General features: G+C 44.0%; 1 protein-coding gene across 2 annotated transcripts in view; it reads right to left on the reverse strand.

Moving 5' to 3' along the window:
- UHRF2 (ubiquitin like with PHD and ring finger domains 2) overlaps window positions 1-18,887 on the reverse strand; it is a 1,897,232-nt gene extending 1,878,345 nt beyond the window's left edge. Inside the window, exon 1 of one of the 2 annotated variants that reach the window (XM_069625927.1) lies at window positions 18,383-18,887. In XM_069625927.1, coding sequence (XP_069482028.1) covers window positions 18,383-18,535 — 153 coding nt within the window. In that variant the 5' untranslated portion in view covers window positions 18,536-18,887. The remainder of the gene's footprint in view (window positions 1-18,382) is intronic. The other variant, XM_069625926.1, reaches the window with a different exon arrangement.
- Window positions 18,888-22,346: the final 3,459 nt, after the last annotated feature.

Here is a 22,346-nt window from a genome sequence, read left to right on the forward strand (position 1 = left end):
TACAATAGTATATGGCCACCAAAAAAGACCACGGTACGTGGATAGATTCATTGAGAATGGAAATCAGCCTAGGGGACAATTCCCACCAAATGAAAGACAAAATAGGAATTATGCCCCACGCCATTATAACCAGTCACCGCCATCAGTCGACCCCAATCAAAGAATGGTCACACCGTGTTCCCCACCTCCCGTGACCCATTAATTCAGAAACAACACAACTGAAAATCAATCTCCTGAGAGGTACCAGAATAGGTCCAACCAAGGTGAATTTTATCAATATTGGCCCAGGCCGCAAAGAGAGGAATTTAGGGACATGGACACATTTCAACGGCTAGAGTGTTACGCTCACCTGGTCTCTGCGTAGGCATTGGAGCACGGCTGCAGCCCTCCCTGAACTTGAATCACCCCCTTCAGGCCTCTCTCTCAGTAAAAAAGCTGTGAGCGGTGGTACGTGGTGATAATGCTCCAGCGTGGAGATAAGAGTGTGTGAGTGCGCCAATCTGTGATTACTGTACCTCTCAAACCCTTCACCTCAAAGTACGGTTTCTGTGAGCATACGCCGCCCCATAAAGCTCACCTGTGAATTATGAAAGATGAGCTCTGCATCCTGCTACTTCTAGCAGGGGCGTGTCAAATGGGATTTAGTTCCTTCACTGATCCCCGATAAGGATTAGTCCAGTCCAGCTGCGACTATGCTTCTCCTTACGATTGGTAAGTCTTTTTTGAGCTCTTGTGATGCTGTTTGTTCTATTTAATGTCTTTATATGTTGCTCCTATTTATGCCCGCAATAATGTCTCTCTTCTGTTTTCTTCCCTTAGATGGAAATGCGGCCTCAATGCAGCTGTGAGAAGCGAGTCGCGGCCGGATAGAAGATGGATGCTACCACAATGTTCGACAGCAGGTAAGTGATGGTTTAAGGAAGGCGCGAAGCATGGCGAAGCGCAACCTTAAACTGACAGTTTTTTCGATGTCTAGCCTTGTCTTCAGTTTTTCTTTGCAGTCGCTGCTGTCGACGATGGAGCGTGTCGTGCTCTGGTGCCAAGATGAAGATATCGGCGTTCCGGAAAGTGTAAAGATGAATACTTGGTTCGCCGAAGAGATGTACATGTAAGAACAGCTTCCCCCAGTTGGTAAGTATGCTGGCAGGAAGCAGGATCTTCAAAGGGCAGCTTGTATAGCTGAGATCCTGGGCACGCCCATTAGGGACGGCTTACCAGCCACACCCTGTCCCTCCTAGAAAGTGAGCGCATGCAAAGGCAATCCATTAGCAGCCCCACCCAAGAATACACGTGGGGCTGCTTAATGGATGGAATGTTCAAGGTTAATGCATCTGAAGTGCTATGTCCATAATAAAAGCTTTTTGGTGTTAAATGGATGTTCTTGTTTACTTTTGTTCATGAGCCTGGTGCCAAAGGCACCAGGATAGTGTCCACCCAGGTCTCCTGTGCATGCGATCCCTGCATGCCTGTGCCCCTGACTTCATGACCATGACAGAGGCCCAAGTTAAAATGTTGTCTGAGCAAATAGGAAAACTCTGTGCAGTCCAAAAACAGCAGCCAAGAGAAGGTGCAGAATGCCATTTGAGTGATTTTGTGCGTTCTGACAACAAGTGACTATTTAATAGTCCATGCACTGATAAAAATATAGAAGCCCATGAACTATCTTTGTGTAACGGTCCTGAATTGTTTGCTGATCCAAATAAAAAATACAAACAAATCAAAGTGAAACAAGGGATACTCTCACACACACAAAAAGGGAGTGTGGTTCAATTTAGAGTTGAACCAGACTATCGAGGTGTGTGTAGATGAAGAATAAAAATTAACAAAAAAAACCTAAAGAACAGAGGGACAGATTTAAAAAGAACATTTTATGTGAGGATGAAACATCTGATGAAGAGGTAGAATTAGTTGTAAAAATATCCTCCCTTGATAGACAGAATACTGTTGAAATCCAGACCGGAAAAACGGTAGTTCAAAAGGAGGGTGCAGGCCTGTGTTCATGTGGAAAATACAGGCATCATGAATGGCTGGTGCACATTACAAATGAAAGGCACACATTCTTGCAGTGAACACATGTTTTAAAATGGTCTACTTCAGGGTAAACAGAGCGTCTGTCTGGTTTGCACTATGCACATGAATAATAACCCGTACTAATCAATTAACAACCCTTCCGAATAATTGGTAACCTGTCATTAACAAATCAGTGCAAAACGGGAAGATGAGATGTCAAAGGTGAGGTGCTTCTCTACAATGGAGAGAAAACTTGCAAATACATTTTACTGGCTGTGATTTCATTACACAAACTGCAACGCTAAAAAATGCACTGTTGAAAAAGCACAACAGGAAGCAATTGTTGCTTTGTAAACTATTAAAGTGGAAAAGTACTGAGGCCAGCTCGGGTGATGTGTGCACGCCAGAAAAGGAGGCAGGTCGGTCCTGTTGGTTGACAGGGCTAGCACTTAAATTCAAGAGAGAGAAGGTGTGTGGTCAGACGAGCAAGAGATTGGCAGGAGACTGGCAGAGCAGAGCTGCAGAAACATACTGGGATAGAAGGAGATTGTAGGAGACGGGGGAAGCAGCTATCCTGGTGTAGAAATCGTATCCTTCCTGTGGGCTGTTGGAGGGTGCGGAGGTCGCAACACTGCATTTGCTGCCCTGTGCGAGGTGAATATGCCATTAAATAAGTTAGGGTATGCTTGAATGGGTGTAGTTTTTTTAGTTAGCCAGAAGGAGGAATCAATGTCACAAGTAAATGCATTTCTAAAAGTTACAAGATTGTGTTATTAAGCAGGATTTCTGCCAAGTCCCATGATCCAAGGTCGGGGTTGAACTGAATACAGTTCATTTTATTATTGAGTTGTGGGTTTTTTTTTAATTGTTTTTTTTCCTTTCTTCCTGCTTATCCATATTCGCATTGACAATATATTTCACATAATGGTTGCAGTGTACAAGTGGCAAGTTAGCTGTCAAGATAAACACACATTATAAAAATAATTTTGTTTCTGATACATTTCATGGCATTTGGGTCATTGTATTTAATCTGCTCACACAGGCAAGTGTGTGATGATAAAGGTTTTCATGAGAGTACTCTATTGTGGGCTCTGTAGTTAATGTGTGAGTGTCCGGTATTTCATTTGGCATGTTTACAGCTGAACTTTCCTTTAGGGAGACCCCGGGATGAAATACAGATTTTAGGGTATTTTGAGGAGAGCATTATCACTCTTTACTAGGGCATTACCACAATAACACTATACCACCATTTTACCACAATAAAATAATACCACGAGATTAGGTGCATCTCCCATACAAAATCTCTAACATATTTTGGTGTGTTGGCCTGTGGGAACCTTAAAGCAGTTACTGGGCGTGGCAGTGCAGTGTATTGGGCACAGACATTCTGTGCACTTAATTCTGTGAAGTAATAGTATAGCATTGTGCACAGTGTCATTAGGTCACAAATTGAAGCCGATTTTTCTGAGCTGGCGAGCTACCTTGAGGCAAAGCTATCTGCCCACAGGGTGTGGTCATCAGAAAATTCCGTTTTATGGAGGGACCGAATATGTGAAGAAGTGCAGAAGGAGTCGTTGCAGGACATTTTTGAAGAAGGGAGTATTGCACAAGTCTGCCTGCTGAGACTTTTTAGGGCTTCAGACAAGAATGGGGAAAAGGATTGCATCATAAGATTGTGCGCTAAGCTATGGTTTCTCCTAAACCGGTCGTTAAAAATGCAGGCAAATGATTCTCAAGTAATTGGTAAATTACAGGCTAGTTTGGATGATGCAGTTGAGCAAATAAAGTGTCTCAAATCGGAATTAGAGCAATCTAACAAAGAGATGCAGTCTAAAAATAGTGAAATGGATAAGCAGTTGACTCAAAAAAAAGGCAGTTTGAGGAGAGTGAACAGGAATTGATGCAATTAAAAGGGGTCATAGATCAATAAGACAAAACAAGGGTAATGCTATTCTGGAAATGCAAACGCTTAAAAAAAAAAATGATATGGAGAAAGATAAGGAATTCCATGCTACAGAACAAGAAATTGTTAAAATGTTAGAGGAGATTGACAACAAGGGCAGAGAGTTTGACTAATGCCAAATGTAAATAAGTGAACTGTAGGCCATGATTAACAAGATTAGTGATGAGAACTCTTAGCTTTGTAAGGAGGCAGAACGACTTCATAGACCGGGCAAAGATTTGGAACAGCAAATATTCGGGGTTGAGCTGACTACAGTTCATTTTATTGAGTTGTGTTTTTTTTCTTTTACTTTCTTCCTGCTTATCCATATTCACATTGACAAATATATTTCATGTAATGGTTGCATTGTACAAGTGGTAGGTTATCTGTCAAGATAAATACACATTATAAAAATCATTTGTGTCCGATACATTACATGACATGTGGTCATTGTATTTAATCTGCTCACACAGGCAAGTGTGTGATGATAGAGAACTATCTATTGTGGGCTCTGTAGTTAGACAGTGTGTGAGTGTGCGGTATTTCAGTTGGCATGTTTACAACTGAACAGATCAGTGACACTGTCAAAATCTAAGTGTAATAAGTCGGGTAACTTTCCTTTAGTGAGACCACAGGATGAAATACAGAGTTTAGGGTATTTTGAGGAGAGCATTAGCACTCTATATTAGGGCATTTCCACAATAACACTATACCACCATTTTACCACAATAAAAGAATACCACAAAATTAGGTGCATCTCCCCATACAAAATCTCTAATACTCTCTTGCATTAACGAGAACCATTGCTGCATTTGGAGGGGTGGTTTTGGTTAGACAGTGTAAATTGAGATCACCAGCCAAAATTAGATATTTTATTGAATAGTCCTGGATGGTGGGATCTAGTACATATTCCAAGTCTTGCAGAAACAGATCTGACTCTATGCTGGAGTGATTCCAGTAGATGTTAATAAGGGCTGGCACTTAATGAGGAATTTGGATTGAAACTGGTAGGATAAACCTATTCGGGGAGGCCCATGACTCTAACTGAAGACCTTGCACAGTTTTTACTGCAACCAATAGATCAGCCATTGGTCTTCCTCGAGCTGAGCTCTTAGCAGGAAATAGCGTGATATTATAATTGTCCCAAATAAGGGGCTAGGTTAAGCACATTTCCTGGAGGGCATCAATGTCATAATAGGGTGTCAGCGGATTAGAAGTGGAGGGTAAAAGATGCTTGAAGCCCCTGGTGTTCCAACTAGCAAATTTACAAATGTGAGAGTCATGAGTCTGGACTAGTGGTGAGATTGAGACGAACAATTTGAATTTGATGCAGTTTCTAGTTGCCTAAGAATTTTGAAAACTCCTCAAGTGCAGGTTACTTTTAATGGCAAGGTAAGAGAGTTGTCGTGGTTTGTGACAAAACTACAGCTGAGAGGTTCTGACTTGTTAGTTTTAGCCGATGATTTGTCCTGAATGAGAATAAAAGCTAGTTGAAAGATTTGAGTTCTAGCTTGCCACATAGTGTTAAGCACTATACCGATTGAATACAGAGGGGGTCATTACAAATTTGGAGGTAGCCATGCCGCTATTTGCAGCATGGCTGCCTCCAAACCCGGGTTCCTTGAATGAGGAATTACCGGGCCATTCCAACCTTGGAGGATCCGGTAATTCCTCATTCAATTTACCCATCCCCATTCCCATTTGAGCCCCCATAGGGCTCAATGGGAATTGGGAGGCAGCTAATAACAGGCCCCTTATTAGCTCCCTGGTCCTTTAGCGGCTCCCACTAAGGGCGCCTGGTAAAACCAGCCACCCTTAGCAGGACCCGCTAAAGGACCTCGTAATGCGGCAGTAAGGGGTTAACGGCACCCTTACTGGTGCCGTTACCCCTTATCGCCAACGGCAGAATGAGGCCCAGAGTCTTGCAACTGACAAATCTTCATCATACAAGAACTCTACTTCTGCTATGTCTGAAGAACAAAGATCTTCTAGGATTTGAACATCGCTAAAGATGTTCAATACACTTGTTCTATTTAGATCATAAGCGGGGTAAGCGCAACCTTTGCATTGTAGAATTAAATGGCGATTTGATGGGATAGCATGTTGAGTCTCATTCTGTTTACGTGCTGGTTCCTGCACAGACGGTTCGGATCGCATTGCACTGGTGTTACTTGATAAAAAAAGGACTGGATTCCGAATACGAGGTTAGTAGTAGGCATTGTAGGTCGCTGATGAGGTGGCCATTTGGATTTCTGGGCTGGATTGGGCAAGCTCCAGGGTTGCACTGCCAACTTGTCATGCCTGTTCCACCATTTGGGTAAAGCGGATAAGAGGACAACAGATTTGGAAATTTTGTTGCATCTTTGCTCTAAGGTCAAGAAATCATTATTCCGGGAATGCAAGGGTTCATAGAGAGCGTCGGGTGCAGTAGGCATAACTGAGTGTGTGGTCAACAAATTCTAGTGCCTTTTGATCAAAGACTTCTACAGCTTGTAGGAGATCATCCAACGGGCCATATTGCAGATTATTGGAGGTGACCAGAGCAGGCACACAATTAGCAGGTTGTTTCTGCAAGTCTCGTTTGGCTCATGCTAAAGTTGCATATTTCTTAGTGATGGCAGTCTTAGCTATTTTAGTTGGTTTCCTTGGCAAAGTTGGAGACTGAATAAACTGCTGCGAGCCTGATGGAACTGAGTTCAGAGAGGATCACGTATTTTTTTTCAAGATCTGGCAAGGTTTAACAACTTTTTTCGTTGTGGCAAAGATGATGAATGCTTGCTTTGTTAAAGATTGAGGGAGCGGTGCTCGACCGGAGGTTGAAAATCAGGGACTACGATGACAGAGGCGGTTGAAGCTGGTAAAGAGATGGAGGTTTCCTCAGAAAGCGTAACCCCTCTTTCCACCGATATTGCATTTTGGTTGCAGTCAGATGGTGACTCGCTATCAATCAAATTCAGTGAAGGGATCAATGAAGGTGTATGTGAGTTGCGTCCTAAGAGCTGCATCATTGTAGTCTGTAAATATAACTCACACTGGACCAGTAGATCGACTCCTACTCCATTATTTACCCAAAACATTCATTTATTTCAACCACAAAAATGTCAACATATTTGATCCATTTTCCTTTATAAAATGTTGCTCACAGTCAATTATCCCATCACACATACATACTCTCATAGAAGGCTTTTCTCTTAACTACTACAAAACATGATGACATCTATAACCATCTGAAATAGTTGAATATAGCAATGTTTATTTCACCCTTTCATAAATACAGGTGTATCCGTCTGTATGTAAAATTTTTAAAAGCTTTAAAAGTCGACACGTGTTTCGGTTGTCTAGGCAGGGCATAACAGATCTTGCCTCTATGTTGATCCAACTTTCATCAGGACAAAAAGTGAAGTACCAGTTATGTCTTGCTTCAGAAAAGAAGGGGGGAGAGACATCATGTCCTATTAATGATTGTTGGAGGAAGTATAGATGTTATGGGCTGTGTCCCTTCCAGGCTCTGAACACTCAGGTATATTTTTGTACCTTGGCTCTTCCGTCAGTCAACAACCAGTTTGGTCTTGAAATTTCTTGTTACACTGTGTTCCGCTGCTCTTTCAAATTAAAGAGTGGGGACGTCACAGCATCCTCTTTGCTCACTATTATTTTAGAATCATCTAGTATCCCGTTAATCCTCTGATGGTTGCAGACGGCTACCGTCCTCTCTGCTGATCCCCTTTATTCAGTTCAGTGAATCTGACCTTTACGAAAACCTTTCTTCTCCAAACGTCACAAATTCACACAAAGATTGTGCTTATGTGCTTTGCTCAATCCATTCAGCGTTGTAGCTCTCTTACGGGCATTTGGCAACCCGCCTGCGTCACACACAGCTGTTCTAGTCTAAAGCTGTGGTCATAGACACAGGACTACTACATGGGAAAGATTTCATGCATCTCTCTCCTAGGCGTTTCTCATTGTAGTCTGGGCATTGATTTTGGCATCTAAGTTTTCAAAAATCTTAGTTAAAAATAACAAAGCTGTGTTCATGGCGCGAAGCGTCAGTTCTATTAGTCGAGGAGTAGGAGCTTGCGGGGAGATTGGCCGATGTGATGGTAAGAAGATCGGTCTCCGAGGTGTAGTATTGGCAAAGGAGATTAAAAGGGCTGATGAGTTACGGGTAGAGTTAGCCAACATAATGGGAGATCGAAACAAGTTAGTTAGACGGGGATTAGAATGGGAAGTAAAAGGGGGTTGAGAGATAGCAGCTGGGTGTGGCGAAACGGGGAGTGAGGAGGCATCTTCAGTCAAAGCGACAGCAATTGGGCAGGCAGTGGAGGCGATGTCAGAGTCTTGATTAACATTTGCCTAGTTATTTGCATCAGTTCCACGTGGTACAGAGATGGAAGGAGGCAGGTGGAAATTATGTACTTGAACTATAGTTACAGATTTAATATTAGCGTCAACGCTCATGACATTTGTGTCAGCCAAGAGTTGAGGTTGCATTGCTTGGTGGTGAAATAAGGCAGGAGTTTGAGTCAGGCTAACAGCTGACAAAGTAAATTCATCAGCAGCAATGGAGTCCGGTGGAGTAGATACATTGATTAGTGACGAGCCGGCACAGGAGAGCTTAACAGGACGTTTGGCTGCTGGGGCAAAGGTGGAATTGTTGGCAGCAGGTTTACTGGCAGCTTTAACAGAGGAATCAATGGTGCAGAACCCTCGAATATCAGTAATGACTGTGAACGAAGAAGCCAGTAGTTCGAGTAAGACTCAAGGAACTTACAGCTCTCGGAGTGACTCAGCTCCATGCCAAAACCTTCATGTCTAATGACACTCCTCTTAAGCACCAACGCTAATCTCATACCCAAGACACTTCACCTCACTCCACCACCCACCCGCACACTGGCGAACACCATACCCATCATCAACTCACCTTATAGCCTGCTACCCTGGAAGAATTCATCGCCACCCACTGACCTGATCAGTACTACCCAACCCCCAACACTCACTATGCCCACACTGCTCACCACTCACGCACCTAGCAAAGACTCCCTAGTCACGTCCGAGATACTAACACCTACCCAATGGATCATCCGTTTTACAAGCAGACCTAAGCCTAACCAACCCTGCTCCACCAAATGGAGAAATCTCAGACTAGGCTCTAGACTCACATACCCAATGACCACTTTACCCAAGACACACGCCAACAACCCCAAGCCCAAATCAACCCAAACCAAATATCACCCATCACCCACTCAGAAACCCCACAAATACAAAACCACCAAGGAACCCCCCCAAAATTAGCAGCGCTCTTATCAATGTCAGATCATTAGTTGCCCATTCAACTGAAATAGCAGACATTACAACCAACCAACTCGATTTCCTGGCCATAACAAAAACCTGGCTCCACAAAGCAGATGGACCCGCCCTCTCCCTGGCCATTCCGCAGAATTCCACCATCATCAGAAAAGACAGAGAAAACGCAAAAGGAGGAGGCATAGCCTTTATCTGCAAAGCTAGGCTTGATATTAGAGAAATCGAGTCAACCCCCTTCGACTCTGATAAACTACTCTCAGTCAAACTCCAACTTTCGGCCTCCCGAACTGTCACCATGCACCTGATATACCGCCCCCCAGGATCAATAGGCACTTTTGAAGAAGACATAACAACTCTTCTCAATTCCAATACCAAACCAAATTACCAAACCATCATGCTAGGGGATTTCAATCTAGGCCTTAACGATCCAAATGACACCAACGCCACCATCCTATCCAATGTCATCACAGAAGCAGGCCTCACCATTAGGAACAACGGTCCTACCCATTCAAAAGGCCGAACCCTAGATTGGACAGCAGACATCAACTGCACAGCATCTATAACTAACTCTGAACCCTGTGTGTGGACAGATCACAACCTGATCTCATTCACCATCCAGCCCAACCCCCAAACCAACTCAGATAGACCCATGGGCCCCCCAGCCTTATCCAGAAACAGGAAAAACATCACTGTCTCCAACCTCTTGCCTCTACTACATCCAATCATCAACTCTGCAAACCCCCAATCTAACCCCACGGACCTAGTGCATCTATACAATAACTCCACCAACGCAGCTATCGACACCATTGCACCACTCAAGCTTAGCAAAGAAAAACCCTTGGCTCACCTCAACACTTGGTTCACTCCCCACCTTAAAACATTACTCTTGGAGAAAAGACTTGCCGAGAACAAATGAAAAAGAAATCCTGCAGCGCAAAACAAGCTCTCTCTCTCACAAAACTGTCCACCAAATATAAAAAGGATATTATCCAAACTAAAAAAAGATACATTTAATGAAAGAATCAAAAAAGCCAACTCCAATACGACAGAAATATTCGCCATACGAAGGGAGTTAGAAACCCGTATCAAGCCCAAAGACTCATGCATAAAAAACAAACCCTGGTTAACAGACATCCAAAACGCACTTTGCAAAAAAATCACCCTACTTCAAGGCAAAATCAATAACAAAAAAAAAGCCACCCGTCACAAAATTGCATTGGACACACAAGATGCCATTTTGCAAGAAACCTCTGCCAAACAAACCCCACCCACTCACCAATTTAACTTCAAGTCCTTCTCCATCGCAGAAACTGAGAAAATAATCATGTCGCTAAAACTATCCAAATGCCTGGGAGACACATGCCCAGCTACCATCATTAAAGAAGCAGCAAGAAACTTAGCCCCATTCATCTCCACCTTTATCAACACCTCCTTCAAATCTTGCTCAGTACCCTCCAATTTCAAAGACGCCTGGGTACTACCCTTAATAAAAAAGCCCAACCTAGACCCTGAAATCCCCACCAACTATAGGCCGTCCACTGTCTCTTCAAAATCCTGGACAAGCATATCTGGAGATCAATAATTTACTGGGTACACGCCAATCGGGTTTCAGGCCCAGACATGGGACAGAGACGGCCCTTATAGGCCATAAGAACCAACTAGACAATCGGAAGGATCAAGGCGATGCATCCATCCTCCTCCTCCTTGACCTATCCGCCGCATTCGACTTGGTAAACCATAATGTCCTTTGCAACCACCTCCAATCAGCTGCCCACTTCTCAAATGATGCCACCACCTGGATTAGATCATTCCTAGACAAAAGGACCATGCAGATCTTCTCACCGATCGCTGCAGCTGAACCAGTACCCTGCAGCTGCAGCTGAACCAGTACCCATCACATGTGGAGTACCTCAAGTCTCCTGCGTCTCCCACACCCTTTACAATATTTTTACTAAGCCCCTGTTCGACATACTCGATAATCTGGGCGACTCATATACTAACTATTCTGACGACACCCAGATTCCCATCCCCATCTCTGGCAATCACGATAAGGACACATCCATGATCAACAAAATGTACCTAATCATATAACTATGGATGGCCACCCATGGATTATGCCTGAACGACGAGAAAACTGAGCTCCTCATAGTTGGGTCCCCAAAAAAACGGGCTAAACTCTCCACCAATTACCATTCCATTATCATTGACGGCATCACAATCAAGTATCCAACAGGGTAAAAACCCTAGGTTTCTACCTCGACTGAGGCCTTAACCTCAACAAACAAATCAGCGACACAGCCTCAGCCTCCAACTACACATGCAAACTGATACATGCCTGCAAACCCTTCCTGTCCACAGCCAGCTGCATCACAATTGCCAGAGCCCTCATCCTCTCCAAAATGGATTACTGTAATGCCCTACACCTTGGCACCAGCAAACGCAACACATCCAAACTGCAAATAATCCAGAACAACGCCTTTCGGGCAGCACTTGGCATTCCCAAATCCCATCACATCTCTCACATGAGACGCAACATCAAATGGCTATACATAAATGATAGAATCAAGTTCAAAGCACTCAATCTCACGCATAAATGCCTCTACAACAAGGCCCCAGTATACCTTACGGACAGGTTTTCCAATCATACCTCAACACGCCCCATCAGAAAAGTCCAAACAAATAGTCTCAGAATACCAAAGTTCAAACTTTTAGTGCTAGCTTCCCAGTCCTAGCCGCGCAGCTGTGGAATTCCATCCCAGACTCGCTCAGAGCCATATCTCCCTTTCAATGTTTCAAATCCAAGGTAAAGAATTGCCTGCACTCCCTATATTGCTAGTAAGACCTCACTTCTGCACACATCCGGGATGCTCCTGTACTACTGTATATAGCATATCTCCTGTAATCTGTATCATATGTTCATTTGTATATATCTTTGTCTGACCGATTGCATTTCTGTCATGTGTAACCTGTAACCTGCTCTGCGCCCAGATGCCTCCGGGCCAGGCACACACTATGAATGAATAAACAATTACAATTACTTTTGGAGTGATTGAGAAGTTTGCTGATTTCTTTAGTGGGGAGCATAGCTGTCTTCAGAGAGCATATGCTAGACATGAAACTCACTGTTGGTGGTTGGGAGCTATGGTACAGTGATGAATGCTGGTTGAAAAAACTGAGGAAAAAGCAAAAATTAAGCGTGAGAGTAGCAACACCCACTAAACAGCAAAAAAGCACTCGTCACAGCCCTCCGCAAAGCGTGCAAAAACAGGGGGTTCCTGTTTTTATAGCGGGTGCAAGTAATGGTTGCAGAGATTAGCTGTTTCTAATTGTTTGTTAGTGTTCTCGTTGTAAACAAGCACCACAAAGGATATCTACAAAACAAGATGGATAGTGTTAGATCAGGTTTCATAATGTCTCTATGAGATGTTTTAAGGATTGGAATCCAGTTGAAGCATACTGTCCAGTATAGCAGATGGGTCCCACAGGTAAAGTCCAACAGTGAAACAGCACTCGTCACAGCACTCCGCAACGCTGTGTCCCTTTTTGTTTGTCCTAGTGAGGAATCTCTCAACTGCCAGTTGCAACGCTCAAATATCCACCTCTCAGGGGCCCACTAGACACTGCAGGCCTCGTAAGCCCCGCTTATCACTTTCTTTCTTCAAGCAGGGAATTTAAAGTGTATGGCTGTACAAGTTATGGCCCATTAAAGAGACCTTTGTTTTGGGCAAGACGTTACGTTTCAGTATTAAGAACTGCAAGGGGGCATTTCTCTTTTGAAGGCACACGCGAAGCACCAGTTAGCGGCCTGAAATCTGTGCCCTCCTTCAGGACAATTAAACATCATCATACAAAAGTTTTAGGAAGTGCGGGGGGAGGGGCAGGTCAGAGCAAAGGCAAGGTAAGGTGGGAGGTGCAGGAGGAAAGGGGCCCCAGGGGGCTGGGTGAGTGCTAGGGAGAGCCTGGAAGGCAAGTGCACTGGGGGAAAGGGATATGGGTACTAGTGCGAGGGGGGGTGAACAAAGACTCAGTAGTCTAGTCAGGGAAAGGTGCCCGAAGGCAAGTGCTGGTAGGGGGGATGCTGAGGCAGACTGGTCGAGGGAGGGACTGGCCCCTATATGACTCAGAAGGGACCAGGCAGCCAATCGTAGCAGTAGGGGGGGTAAAAAGGAAGGGGGAACGGCAAGGAGGAGAAAAGTAAGGTCTTGAGAAGCTTCTGGAACTTAAGGAGATCAGGCTCAAGTTTCAGAGGGGCAGGGAGGCCATTCAGGAGGGAGGCTCCTGCCAAAGATAGACATCTACCCTCACTCTCTGCTTGGAGAAATATCTGGCCTTGAGAGAGTTAGAGAACTGAAAGACTCTAGCAGGGTGGTATTTAGGGAGAGAAAGTTGGATATAGCGCGACCCCAGGCCCGGAATGCCTTGTAGATGATGCAGAGGGTCTTGAATTTGATCCTTGCAGCCTCTGGGAGCCAGTGGAGAGATTTTAGAGCTGGAGAGATACAGTCCCTGGGCTCGAGGCCAAGGATAAGTCTTGCAGTCCTGTTCTGGATTAGTTGAAGTGGGAGGAGAGAGCCATATTGAGGGAAGAGGCTGTTGCAGTGGTCTAGCCCGGAGAGAACCAGAGCTCTAGAACATTGTGTTTCTGGGGGTGGACGGGGGGAATGCCTCTGAGGAGGTGAAGCTCGAAGTGAGCCTTCTTGGCATGGTCAGCGATATGAGGTGAGAAGGAGAGCAGAGTCGAAGAGGACACCCAGATTTTTTGCCTCACAAGAGGGTGAGGGGACCGAAAGAGTAGAGGGGAACAATGTCAGGGCGCTGGGGGCGGGAGGTGGATTCCAATGAGAAGGATCTCGGTCTTACTGGTATTAAGACAGAGATCATTAGCAGAACACCATGCACGAATAGCAGACAATCGGGAATGAGAAAGGAAGGCGAGGGGGTAAAGGAGGGAAGCTTAAAGGGATGCTCTAGTAAAAAATGTTATTTCAAAAATAGATAGGCCACATAAAAAAAAAATACTAGCATCCTCCGTTTTAAAACTTCCTATGTAAAATTTTTAGCTATTCAAGCTCAAAATTCGAAAAAGCAAGCACAGGGGCGCAGCCATTTTGTGAAATGGAGGCCCTCCTGTGCTCGCTTTTGCGGCACTAATGAAGGAAAAGCCAGCCAGCTGTAGTAAACAAAGTCTACCGCTGGGTGGCTTTCCCTTCATTAGTGCCGGGACTCAGAGGACGCGGACCGGAGACCAGAGCAGGAAAGCTGCAGCTGAATCTCGGTAAGTGCTATTTATTTTTTTTACAAAAAATAAGCTCTAGCTGCGGTTTTTTTTCTAAGTTTTCCGGGCTGGAGGAGCCCGGAAAACGTAGAAATAAAACCGCAGCTTTAAAAACGTTGTATTTATGTTTGCTGTCGCTTTTGAAGCGACCGCAAACATAAATACAACGTTATTGTGTTGGAAAACGCTACGGTTTTAAAACCGCAGCGTTTTCCAACAAAACCGCGTTGTGTCTGCCTGAATCTGCTTTACCATTTGGGGCTCTCGGGCTCCCACGGGGAGCCCGAGAGCCCCAAATGGTAAAGCAGATTCAGGCAGACACAACGCGGCATTGCGGAAAACAACCGCGTTGTGTCTGCCTGAATCTGCTTTTCCATTTGGGGCTCTCTGTCTCCCCGTGGGGAGCCCGAGAGCCCCAAATGGTAAAGCAGATTCAGGCAGACACAACGCGGCATTGCGGAAAACAACCGCGTTGTGTCTGCCTGAATCTGCTTTCCCATTTGGGGCTCTCGGGCTCCAAATGGGAAATCAGCTGCAGGTAGAAACACTACGCGGCATGTAAACATAACAGCGTGTTTTTCTGCCTGCTGTGGCTTTCACTCAAAGTGAAAGCCACAGCAGGCAGAAACACACGCGGTTGTGTTGGAAAACGCTGCGGTTTTAAAACCGCAGCGTTTTCCAACACAATAACGTTGTATTTATGTTTGCGGTCGCTTCAAAAGCGAACATAAATACAACGTTTTTAACTGAAAGTGAGGAGAGAAGGTGAAGATCGGGTGGGCAAGGTAAATGTTAAAAAAAACACACAGCAAGAGGATAGAGCCCTGAGGGACGCCGCAGGTAGAGAGTGAGGTAGAGGAGAGAAAAGAACCCATTTGTACCTGGAAGGGTTGATTCAAAAGGAAAGAGGTCAGCCAAGGGTAGAATCAAGTCATCACATAGCGGGCAGGAATGATTGTGTCAGTTTAGCATTCATTTTTCACTGTGCTTTTGGCAGGGGGAGTAGCAGGGCTCTTGCAATGCTGGATTCTCCCCTGGAGGGGACCAGTCACTCTGCCAGTGGCCCTTTCATGAGGCCAGCAGACGGTGCACTCTGGTGACGGGCACTGAAAGAACGATTCCTGGCCGGAGAGCAGGATTTCTTTTTTTTACTGGGGCTAATAGGTAAGTGGGAGGTATTATACCTCTGAAGAAAAGAAAGTGAAGAGATTTGTAGAGTAGGGGCCTCAGAGGTAAGTACTGGGACGAGGAAGAGGGACATGGTGGTAATGGCATGTATGTGTCCACCCCGCCCCACAGAATACCCGTTTTCAAATAGAAATTAGTGAGGGCGACCTGGCTTCCTCCTCCACCCCCCTTTTCAGTACATAGGTAGCCCACGCCCCAAGGATTTAAGTAGTCACGTGCCAGTCCTTTGTTCTATAAACAACGGCTCTCCTGACATCAAAAAGCCTACGACAGAAACAAAGACAACTGTCGTTAAAAGCGTTTCACCTTTCTAGGGTATTATGGGCGTATCTAAGGAACCATTTGCTCCACCGTTAAAATAAAAGCCGTTTTTTTTTTATATACTTAGTTAACCCTCAAGGTTTTTACAAGAATTGTTCTTTTTTACATTTCTCTACCTTTCTTTGGCAGCCGAAGCCAGGATTAAGTGCATTATTTTTGCTGTGGCTGTTACCCACGCTGTTTTCTGTCCTCCGATTAGTCTTGACCACCAGACGTCTTCGTCAAAGATGTATGCTGAGGCCAGGATAGGATTCAGGTAAGCTTGCCTGATGTTTTCCACTCCTGGACATGATAGAAGATGCCTCATTGTCTCGACCTCGTTGAGGTTTTTGCAGAATCTGCATTTATTTGAGGTCGACTGCCCACGAATGGCAAGAATTTCATTGGCGTGCAGCAGATTAAGGCGAGCTCTTATAAAGGTGTTCCTCAACTTTCGGTTAGGATATTTGCCCACAAAAGGTTGCAGTTTGTGTAGTTTCTGGGGCACATAGGGAAATTGCGAGGTCAATTTGTAAGTTGCTGCTTGCTCGCATGTTTTGATCCAGTCTAGTTCATTCATTTTTTTGTGGATCGTTGTTGGATTCTCAATCAGATTTTGGTTGCAGCATTGGATCATGTACAGATTAGCTACTTGGTCAGCAGACCAATGGTTTAGGACTGTGCAGCGTCCCCCAGTCAACTCATTTTTAATGGCTGCCAGTAGCCTGGGGCTGTTTTCCAATAGAAGTTTCCCGAATAGCATCACTGAGTTTCTTTCCACCACCGATTGTAGTGACAACTGACTCAGTTCAAGTTATCACATGGCGGGCAGGAATGATTGTGTCAGTTTAACATTCATTTTTCAATGTGCACTTGTGGGGGGGAAGTAGCAGGGCTCTTGCAATGCTGGATTCTCCCCTGAAGGGGACCAGTCACCCTGTCAGAGGCCCTTTCACGGAGCCAGCAGACAGTGCTCTCTGGTGACAGGCACTGCAAGAACGATTCCTGGCGGAAGAGCAGGATTTCTTTTTTTACTGGGGCTAATAGGTAAGTGGGAGGTATTATACCTCTGAAGAAAAGAAAGTGAAGAGATTAGTAGAGGAGGGGCCTCAGAGGTAAGTACTGGGACGAGGAAGAGGGGCATGGTGGTAATGGCATGCATGTGTCCACCCCACCCCACATAATACCCGTTTTCAAATAGAAATTAGTGAGGGCGACTTGGCTTCCTCCTCCACCCCCATTTTCAGTACATAGCCCACGCCGCAAGGATTTAAGTAGTCACGTGCCAGTCCCTCGCTCTATAAACAACGGCTCTCCTGACGTCAAAGAGCCTACGACGGAAACAAAGACAACTGTCGTTAAAAGCGTTACACCTTTCTAGGGTATTATGGGCGTATCTAAGGAACCATTTGCTGCACCGTTAAAATAAAAGCCGTTTTTTTGTTTTGTGGAAGCGTGTCGGCCTCCCTTCCACGCGCAGTCGCGGCGGCTTTCACCCTCCGTCTCTAACCCGCGGACTACGTTTGACCAACCATTGGCCTCCTGTTGTAGGCTTGCAATCAATGTAATAGAAAGTTGCTTCCTGTCCTGTCGACCGCCGTTGCAAAACTGCGACTATGGTCTGCTAAGCACGGGTTTAATGCGCACGAAACGGACGCCAATTGTGCGCGTCTCTGCATAAGAGGAAGGGTGGAACAGAAGCAGCCGAGTACAGTGTGTGGCCACATGGCGACTGGGGCAGGATTGGATTTGTGTTTAGTTCAACCCACGGGTTGTCCGTCCCCATGGACACAGTATCTACTGTTCCGGTGGGCGGCCATAAAGCGTCGCTTCCGGGGAATAAATGATGCTCTCCGAACTACATACATTAAGACTACGCTTCCTCTACCACCCCCTCCATGATTCATCATGGGATAGTTTCCCCTCCACTCTTTCTCCAATAGTTGGAAGGCGAGGACTAGCCCCACAAGTGGGAGGAAGCCCCCAGCCCATTACAAGTTTCCTAAACACCACCGCCCGAACCCACTACACTTTCGTAAACATCACCGTCCCGTGACAGTGCTTGAAGGGGCGGTTGTCAACAGACCCACACTACCGCTGCCGTTTCCAGAACGTGGCCTGGAATTTAACAATACTCGAGCCAAAACGCAAATTGCCCTTCGACTCCTCCCCCCCCTTTAGAAGCATGCGAGCAATGGAAGGGCACAGCCCCACCACCAAAACACAACATACACCCATGTCCGGATTAAAAATCGTAACGGCTGCGTTTTTTGGTTGGATATTGATTTCTCTTCCCAGTGGCGATGTAGCTATTCTGCTGTAGATTTGCGATACAACTGCTTGTGTGCGGAGATATTGTTTACCTGCTTGCCTCGGTAAAAGAGCCGCTGCTGACCAGGCGTTACGTTGAAACTCTCCTGAATCTTCAATCTGAGCCCCTCGATCTTTGTGAGCCGGGACAAGTCGTCTATGGTGCGGGTCTCTTTTCCATCAATGGTCCGAACCTGTATCCACATCCTGCAATTAACCTCTTTCCCCTTACTGATTGTGAAACTCCTCTCGTCCAGTCGTCCTCCTCTTTTACATGTGCGGTAATCGGTGGCCTCGCAGGCTGTAGTCAGTGTGTAACCGTGCAAAGGGATGCCATCTTCGCTGCCGTTCACACGCAGGGGCACAGCAGAATCCCTGCTTTTGCCTTTCTCCTTTTCTTACAAACGGGAAGCCATGTCTCCGAGCTGCAGGGAGTGTTTACTAGCAGCCGCTCTCTCACATGGGGGTCACGGCGCCAAGCAAGTCTCGCGAAATGTACAGCCAGTAGAGGGCTGGGTTTCATTCGGATTAAAGAACCTGCGAGCAGAGCTCTCTGCCTCCCTCCCTCCGCTTGTCGGAGATACCATCTGATTCCCAAGTCTGTCCAAAATGAATGATTCTCACAGAGAGCTTTTTTTAATGAATGATAAATTCCTAAAAGCGCGTTTTTCAGATCACCATATGTAAACTATAACATCAAATCTGAAGACCCTATTTCTTGTAAGGTGGAATCTGTTAGCAAGGGCAATGGTACATTGTGCATAAGTTAGACTATGAACAGGGCAAAAGTTAAATAGTGAATGCTTTATACTATTTAATTCGATGAAAGGTAAATGGTGCATAATTTAATTTAATAGTGCAAATCTAACAACACGACTGGGTTACTAATCAGACCAGCTGTTCCTCTTTTAAGGATGTTTATGTCAAATTATTTGGGCACAAGAAATATCACACAATGGCCGATTATTTGACCATATGTCTATCACCAAATATACACAAACATTATCTGCGCTTTAGATTAAATTTATGGCATACCCAGGATGTGATGGCGAGAAGAAAGCAAATCCCTCAAGAACAGAACTATTGTCGGTTTTGTAAAGTTAGCTCACAAAGAGAGACTCTTCAGCATTGTATAATGATGTGCCCGATGCTAAATCACAAACAACAACAATTTAAAAAAAATGTAATTATCACAAATTGCTCAATGGACACATCAGATTTGGCAGCGTATTTTTACTAGCACAAAATTGGCAGTTAGAGTTGCGATAGTTCATTATTTGGACTCAATTTTCTCTCAATTAAAAATCAATAAGAACTGTCAATCTGAACCTGCTATATTGAACCTCCTATTACATAATTGAGAGGGCTAATGGTTAGAATTATGTTTGGAGAGTAACTTTTAAAATGTTTGATGTAACATGGATATATACATGGAATTTTTATTTGTATTTGCCTTTTGTATAATTATGTCTGTTAAGATTTGAAAGGTTGATTATATCAACTAACCAAATTATTATATTTAAAAAAAGTGCACATTCTTTATTTGTGGGATCAATCTCTGTAGGTGCGCTAGTCACCACTCTGGGAGCAAACATGCAATTTTAAAACATCAGAAAAGTCACTTGGCAGCGAGAATAGCCAGCTCCCTCAAACTTCCCACATAGTTTGTATATAAATGTACACAGACAATATGTTTTGGGAGAGTGTCTCGCGCTCAAAGCCAGTCTCTTGTGAGATTAGTAAATAGTCCATCCAAATATTGCAATAATCCAAGAAATCAAATTTTGAAGTATATTGTATTTATTCTTCAGTGATAGAAAACAGACGACACATGTTTCGAACCCGGGTTGTTGTCAAGGCTGTGCATATTAAGGTCAAACAAAATGGGCAATAGTATATTGGTTCCCAATGTAGTTCGTGCCATTAAATATTTATGGTCATAACAGATGATGGAATTGTAATTACATTGCAAGAAAATTATCAATAATACATTAATAAATCATACCATACAGTGTCACACGTCAGGCCAGGGTTGGAGAGATGGAGTCAGTTGTGGATAAAAAGTGGGATAAAAATAAAGAACAAGAAAAGGGAAAAACCCATTGAGTAAATATTTGAAAGTTTTGAAAATAGAGACACACATTTTTTAAAAAAAATTACTTTCACAAAGGTGTCACATGACTATTGAGTCATACATAGTTCTTGTGAGTCATCACTAAAAAACACCCGGTGCCTTAAAAGTGCATGGTACCCTAATATGGGGCACTGAGTGAAAAATCCCTACACGTGAATAAAGCCCACATCATGCTTTCCCACCATTAATGTGACCGTGAGAAACATGCACACCAGTAACCCACTATGGACTGTATTAAATAAGACTGGAATTATAGTAAACATCTCTATAGGCTGATGACAATTTGACCATTGATACTGTATTCGAGTGACGTGTTCTGAACATTACATTGAAAAGTGAGACTATATTAACATAAAATGTTCCCATATGATATTTTATTCCCGAATACAAAACTGCTTATAGGGCACTGAAATCCTCTTTTTCTCTCACCTTAATTCTTAATTTCAATCATATCTGATAATGATACCTCTTTATAGGTGCATTAATATGCTTTGAGCAAGTTGTAAACATCAACTTCCTTATGTGCTTCCATTTCCAGCCACAGTTGATCAAATTGAACGGGCCAAGGTGCCTCCTTATGTGCTATCAACTTCACCTCCAGTTACAGCTGATCAAATTGAACGGGCCAAGGTGCTTTCAAAATTCGTGCTACACTTCACTAATAATCTAATTTAGCATGATGCTTAATCCATGTACTCTTGTTACAAATTCTAAATAGTAATCAATCAATGTATTTTATTATAAATGACGTTGCGTTTGTTTTATTTACCTAATGATGTCACGCATCACGTTACGCGTGACGTCATGATGTTCCGGGCTCCATTTTGAAATAGTTGCTTTTGCTGCATTTGTGATTGCGACTGAATACAGAGAGGATCTTTGCTGTGCAGTTACTCTGCCTCCACTAGAAAACAGTTTTGGGATTTGAACCCACTATAAAGGTAAAACCACTATAATATTAAGTCTAATTCTTTGGGATTTCAGTTTCTCTAAGCTTACTTTGTTCCTTAACCAATAAGCAATCTGAGAAGCATTGCAATTCGTAATAGACATTATTTTTGCATATATAACACTAAAACATGTGTTTTGTCAGTATTATATAATTAATAACAATCATTAACTCAATTTAACACCATAGACAACATATGGAAGAATAACTAGAATAGGAGTCTGGATACAGCATACCTTAAATTATTTATATTTCGCCATAGGATCTTCACTATAATACTAACCATAAATGGTGTGTTCATTATTGATGCTCCATACCATTACACAGCGAGCTAAACACTCGTGCCATAATTTATTGACTACAAGGTAAGATTTTTAACTCATTGGAACTCCTACATTACTGTGTAATGTACTCAACATTCATATATCATTTTTTTCTCTCATTTGTATAGTTTTCTAGTACTTATATGATTTGGATTACTGACTGGTCACCTTGAATACAACCATTGGTCAAGCTTACTGAGACCTATACACTTCAACATTCCAGAAGGGACATTTGACTTATGATATGATATGATATGGCATTTATAACGCACCTATAGACAAGTGTTTTGAGGCACGACGAGGTAAGGGAGGGGGAACAGAGGGAAGACAGACAATGATCCTACTAGGCCAGGTGTCAGTCAAATCGTGCAAGTGCATGGGAAGGGGGTAAGGGAAAAGTGCAGTACATGGGATAGTAGAATAAATAAGATAAATAAACCGGCCAGATGGTGGCAAGTGCAAGGTAAGAGCAACATAAGTGCTAGTGGGGGGGACTGTAGGGATACAGAATAACCGTTCCCAGGTGCGGGGGTTGCCAGGGAGGCAGTGCAGGCGTGCCTGGGCCCGAGATCAGAACGGGTGGCCAGGTTAACCAGTGCAGTTTCAACCAG

This window comes from Ambystoma mexicanum, chromosome 6p (genome assembly GCF_040938575.1).
Source record: "Ambystoma mexicanum isolate Mex_15411 chromosome 6p, UKY_AmexF1_1, whole genome shotgun sequence".
NCBI classification, from domain to species: domain Eukaryota; kingdom Metazoa; phylum Chordata; class Amphibia; order Caudata; family Ambystomatidae; genus Ambystoma; species Ambystoma mexicanum.